Below are 6,193 nucleotides of genomic sequence, written 5' to 3'. Positions count from 1 at the left end.
CACTGAGATGCTTACACATTCACTGATTTGGCTTTCCTCCTGCAGTTGGCATCATTGTGTCTGTTTTGTGAGATGGAGGAGGACTTTGTGGATTGGTATTGGACATATGGATTGATGAGTTAATGTTGGACTTGTGGGCTTGGGTAGCACTGGGTTGCGATGTTTTCTTGATGCACAGCTAACCTTTATATAAAACTCTCTCTTATACATGAGTTTCTGTGGATTTGTTTCTCTAAAGTTCCCAGACTAATACAACGATATTAGTTTCAACGATATTAGATTCATAGCCAACAGACAAGCTCTCCACCCCTTTGTTTGGGAATTGGGCTACCTATTAGTCATGGACTAATACAGTATTTGCCCTTTTGTGATTGACTAACTTCACTCAGCATAATGGTTTTCAGGTCCTTCCATGTCATGTGATCTTTCATGCTCTCATCACTGTTTTCTTAGGGATGTTAGTTTTCCATTGTGTTTATGTACCATGGTTTCTTAGCCATTCTTCTACTGTTGGGAATTTGGGTTGCTTCTAGTGTCTTGCTGTTATAAACTACTACAGCAAACATGGGAGAGCATACATGCACTCATGTTTTATCTCTTATTTCTTTGGGGAATGTCCAATAGTGGTATTGCTGGATCATATGGGATTTCAATTCCAAGTTGTTTTAGGTATGGCCATATTGCTTGTCATAGTGGTTGCTTGTATTTACAAGTTCACCAACAGTGTGTATGAGCTCCATTCTCTCCACAAGCTCTTCAGCATTTGTCGTTTCCTTTTTGTTGAATTAGGCTAACATTGTGGGTATAAGATGGTATCTCACTGTGGTTTTAATTCACATTTCTTGGATGGCTAGTGATCATAAACATTTGTTTCATGTTTTTGTTAGTCATTTGTACTTCATTTTTTGTAATCTGTCTATCAATGTGTTTTTCCCATTTCTTAATTGTGCCATTTGTTACTTTATTATTGAGCTGTTGAAGAGTTCTGTAGATTTGGGTAATTAGTCATTGTGAATCCTCCTCCCCCTCCCCCACCCCCACATGTCCTTGTCATCCAATTTTCCTTCTGATGTGTGTGTTTCCTTTATTTTCTTGGTAGTCTATGTATGGCCTGCAGCAGGACTATTAAAAGTGTTCCAGTTTTATTATTGATGATCCTGATTGCTCTGGGGTTTACATTTAGTTCTTTAATCCATTTGAGTTTGTTTTTGTGCATGAGGATTTATATGGATCCTGGTTCATTCTTACCCATATGGAGACCCAATTTGTCCAACATCAATTGTTGAAGAGACTATCCTTGTTTCATGTGATACATTTTGGTTTTGTATGGTTTCTAATTGTCTATGTTGTCAATTTATTTTTGTATTGCTTTCTTGAATTACCTGTGATTCCCTTGATTTTGTACATGAATTCAATGGCTTTCTCTGTATTTTCCTTGATCTCTTTCTTAATCAATTGATGGCTTCTAAATATAATTCTTTGAATGTTTGATCAGGTAGTTCCATTACAATTTCTGTCTCCTGAAGGTTCTCTGGCCCTATATTTAGTTTACTTGCTTGAGTAATCTTATCATAGTTACATGTCTGTGTGTGTATTGTCTGAAGTTGTCTGTTATCTTTGCCTCTAAAATATTGTGGTGGTAGTGTACTCATTTGTTATTAATTTGTTGGTTTGCTTCACCTTACGAAATATTGGTGAGCTTTTTTCCCCCTATTGAATTGACAAGGCTTAATCTAAACATTAAATATATTTATTATTGTCATTCAATAAAACTCAAAGAAAAACATTTTTGGTTAACATGTTTGATCATCGGCACCAGTGACCAAAAATAAATGTGAATAAAACAGAAAAGCCATCAAATAAGTTTGAGAAATCTAGTTGTAGAAATTTAGTTAAGAATATAATTCCAAAATGATTTTTAAAAAAGAATATAATTCCAAATTTGAAACAATGAAGGTCATATGGAAAGATAGTTCCTCAATTTACTTCACTCCCAGACTTTATGAACAACAGATTTATACTATTAGAAACAATTCACACATTTATATATTTTGAAAAAAATTAATGATAAACTCTTATTTAGTTATAGGGAATACCCAAATTATATTGGATCAGTATTTCCTGGAAAGATGTGTGATAATCATTATTCAACAGGACTTGCTTTGGTAAGTAATTATTAAATTTTAAAATATTTATATGTTATTGAAACTCTAAAATAGCACATATTTCATACAATTTACATTTATATTTACAACTAGAGGTTGCATTTGTATCAATTATGATAAAAAGTTGGAAAGATCTAAAGGAACAAAATTTTGTACAATGTAGTTTACTGCCAAACGAAATCAAACCCACTGCTGTAAGTGGGTTTTGCTCATAGTTTCTCTATAGGGCAGAGCAGAACTGCCCCATGGGATTTGCAAAGCTAGAAGTATTTACCATAGCAGACTAACACATCTTTCTCCGGGACAGTGAGCAGTTAAGGTTCAGAAATTTTCATAACTTTGCACTCTGTATGTTCACATTCATGAATCTATTTACAGTAAAAGTAACTATACACATATGTAAATAACCTATATCACCCTTCTTGAATATAAAACATTGTCTATATGTTCACTTGAAAATTAAATTAATCAATCGTACTTTATAGTATTATAAGTATGAGGGGTACCCCCCCAAACTGGAATTGCTGGGTCAGAGTGGAGCATTCTTAGTATGCATTTTTCCCCACTAGGCAAGCATCAAGCAACTTGTTCTGAGTTAGTGTACCAAGTGGCGTCACCTGGGAAGGTTCTCTCTGGTCACAGTGAATGTTTTCATAAAAGTAGTTTTGCTCAAGCTTCGTTTTTTTGTGATGCCAATTTAAGAGAACAGTGTGCGGCTGTAAATTTTATTTCCTGCTCAGGAAAAATGCCACAGAAACTGTTGTGATGTTGAACAGTTTATTAGGACAGCACTACGGAAAAATTTGAGTGTACTAGCGCTTTTCTCATTTCAAAAAAGGTGAAATGTCAAATGATGACAAATCTCATTCTGTATATCCATCAACTTCCCAGTTGGACAAAAATGTCCACTCATAGTGTGCTTGCCGTTCATTCCACCAGGTCAGACTCTTAATCGAGCTTTCTATTTAGAGGTTTGAAAAGATTGTGTAACAGTGTGCAACAAAGTAGGCCCAATTTGTGGCAGATGGGACTGGTTTTGCCATACAATAATGCATCTATTCACGCCGCCATCTCATTGTGCCAGTTTTTGGCAAAAAACAGCACGCCTCTCTTGCTCCATGCACCATTATTACTCACCTGACCTTGCTCCGTGCCACTTTTTTTCCTCCATGAATGAAGAGGAACATGAAAGGACAGCAATTTTATGGCATAGAAGAGGTGAAGAAAAAAAAACGGGGGAGGTGCTGTCAGTCATCCAAACAGATGTTTGAAAAATGTTTCCAAGATTGGAATTGCAGCTGCCTTTGACAGATGTATTAAGTGTAATGGGGAAAACCTTGAAGGTGATAAGGTTTTGTAAAAAAAAATTTAAATACGTAGCTCTGAAAAAAATGTCCAGTTTTCGGGGGTACCCCTATAAATAATATTAACTATTAAATAAAGAATAAATATACTCAAATGTCCATAGAGCAGTGATGGTCAAAGGAGGATTTTTTAGTCATCAGGAGCTAATGGTACTTCATTATTTATTTTCCACCTTTATTTATTTCTCATGAATGAAACTAATTGCCATGAAAAATTAAGCCAAATTTTTTGAAATGCTTTTCTACATATCTGGAATAACTCATGCAATTTTGTCAGTTTGTTTTTAAACACAGAGTGAATGAGTGGTAAAATTGGAGTCATTTCATTAATGAGTATAGTTTTATGTTTTCTCCACATTTGATCTATAGTTTGGATAAGCATAAAGTCTGATATTTTTCTACCTTAGAATTTTGAAAACTGATAGTCATTTTTCCAAATAATTATGAAGTGAAGTGTAGCAAGAAAATTTAAGGAAATTTCTTTATTTTTTTAAACAAAGTTATATCAGCATATACTTCACATATCATACAATTTAATCATTCAATCATATTAGGAAGAGTTGTGAAATCATCACCACAATCTATTTCAGAAAATTTTCTTCTCATACTCATTGTTGTTAGTTTCCCATTTTCTCCCAAACCTCCCCTGCCATTCCTCTAGGTAACTACTAATCCAGTTATTGTCGCTGTAGATTTATCTATTCTGGATTTCACAGACAGAAACTGATATAAAGCACAAACAGGACACAAACAAACCAACGACAATCACTAGACAAAAGAGTGAAAAACCTCAATAGAAAAAAATATTAAAAATACAAACTTTTAAATGGGTCAAAAGGGAAATCAAATGATAAGGTACCACATTTTAGCCTCACTCATCTGCCACAATTGACTCCACAATGCTTTCTGTCTGATAGCAAGGCTATTACTATACCCATCCACTATTTTCAGAGGGAATTCACTGGAGGCTTAATCCATGTGTGGACCCTGAAACTGGATTTTGGGCTTTCACGGTCATCCACTGCCTTCTGAAAACCAGGTGCTGATTGATACCATCCCCTCCTTTGGGTTTGGATTATATTATTTAAAATCCTTGTATCACACAGGCTAATGTCTTCTTCCATGCGAACTTAGTTGGTGCCTCACTTAGATGGCCGTTTGTTTATAGACAAACATTTCAGACCCCAGATGCTGTTTTTTTCTGGTAGGTAGGCACCATCTGGTTTGTTCACCACACTTTGCTAGAGCACCCATATCTTGAGTGATCTCTTTGTGAGGGTTAGTATCTAGTAGGGCCAACGCATAAGAGCTAATTGTTCTTAGGTTGGGGCTAGAATTAAGCAAAGCCCCAATCCATTCTTCTATCTATGGATTCTATATGGCTCTGGTTCACTTTAGAGGTATCATTATCATTTTATTATAAGGAATATTATGAAACATTCCCCCGAGTTATAAAGTATTTCTATTGATTGTGTTACTGATTTAGCCAATATAGAGAAAAGGAAATTATACAAATGTAGACTGGCTTCAGAGAAGGGAGTTTCTATGGATTAAAGCTGGGAAGAAGTCAATAAGGGATTTAGGAATGATGAAATGTGGTAGAAACTGCTGGTTGGAGGTGCTGGCGGATGGGCAGATTGTTGATGTGCCGGTCCTGTAGTAATGTGCAGGAGAGGAATCAGGTCAGAGCTCTGGATGCATATTTCTGAGACGATGTCAAGGCTTAAGGTGAGCGACTGAAGCAGCCTGTAGGATGAAATCGTTGGAGGTGATGATTCAACCACTGAAGCATTGACAAAACTTTTATACTATTATTTTTACCAAGTCTGATACTCATATGCTAAAAAGTTATTTTATGATTTTACTACAATTGAATATATATCCATAAACAATCATCATTTTTCATGCTGTAAGCACAACATAAATGGTATCATATGGTGCTAGTGTGCAACTTGTTTTTATGTTGTCCACTTGATGACTTAGAGATTTATTCATAGTGTCACATTGAATTTAAGTTAATATATTTGACGTCGGTGTGATATATTCCACTGTATGAGTATATAACACTTTATTCATCCTTTATCTTTTTCATAGACATTATTTCCCCCCCAATTTTTGCCATTAAAAACAATATTTTGTAAACACCTTCATATATGTTGCTGCTGTTGTGTGCTGTGGAGTTTATTCTGATTTATAATAACCCTATAGTACAAAGTTGAACTGTTCCATAGAAGTTCCTAGACTTTAATCTTTCAGGTAGCAGGGTCCAGTCTTTTCTCCTGTGGAGCTGTAGTGGATTATAACTGCCAACCTGTCTGTTAGCAGCTGAGTGCTTTAACCATTGTGCCACAAATGCTCGTTCCTAGTATATAGAAGGTTTCATTTCATAACCCCTTTTGTAGGCACATTTTTCAAAAGTTTGTCCTATGTGATGTACGTAGAAGCACCAGCAGAATTTTCCAGGAAGCTCTTTAAAGGGGTAACACTCATTCTTTATTGCTATCTTTCTTCAACCTGCGGATTAAAATGCTGGTGTGAAGTTGAGGTCAATAGGAAGACGGAAGGAGCCTGGGCCCCCGCAGGCCGGAAAGATGCCATTATTAAGCCTTAGCCTGCCTAGCTATGACTTTAAAAAAGTTGTATTGTGAATTGAATGAAAGTTTA

The 6,193-nt window shown here is 35.6% G+C and overlaps 1 protein-coding gene across 1 annotated transcript in view; it reads left to right on the top strand.

Annotated features, from left to right (window-relative positions):
- ADAM32 (ADAM metallopeptidase domain 32) overlaps nt 1-6,193 on the top strand; it is a 137,393-nt gene that overhangs the window by 48,752 nt on the left and 82,448 nt on the right. Inside the window, exon 8 of the mRNA XM_004707658.2 lies at nt 2,084-2,165. Within this exon, the coding sequence (XP_004707715.2) occupies nt 2,084-2,165 (82 nt within the window). The remainder of the gene's footprint in view (nt 1-2,083; nt 2,166-6,193) is intronic.

The sequence above is a fragment of the Echinops telfairi genome, unplaced genomic scaffold (assembly GCF_000313985.2).
Source record: "Echinops telfairi isolate 266 unplaced genomic scaffold, ASM31398v2 ScPeMD7_9;HRSCAF=40, whole genome shotgun sequence".
NCBI lineage: Eukaryota > Metazoa > Chordata > Mammalia > Afrosoricida > Tenrecidae > Echinops > Echinops telfairi.
Note: the sequence above shows the minus strand (reverse complement) of the source record. Positions and strands in the feature narration are given on the sequence as shown.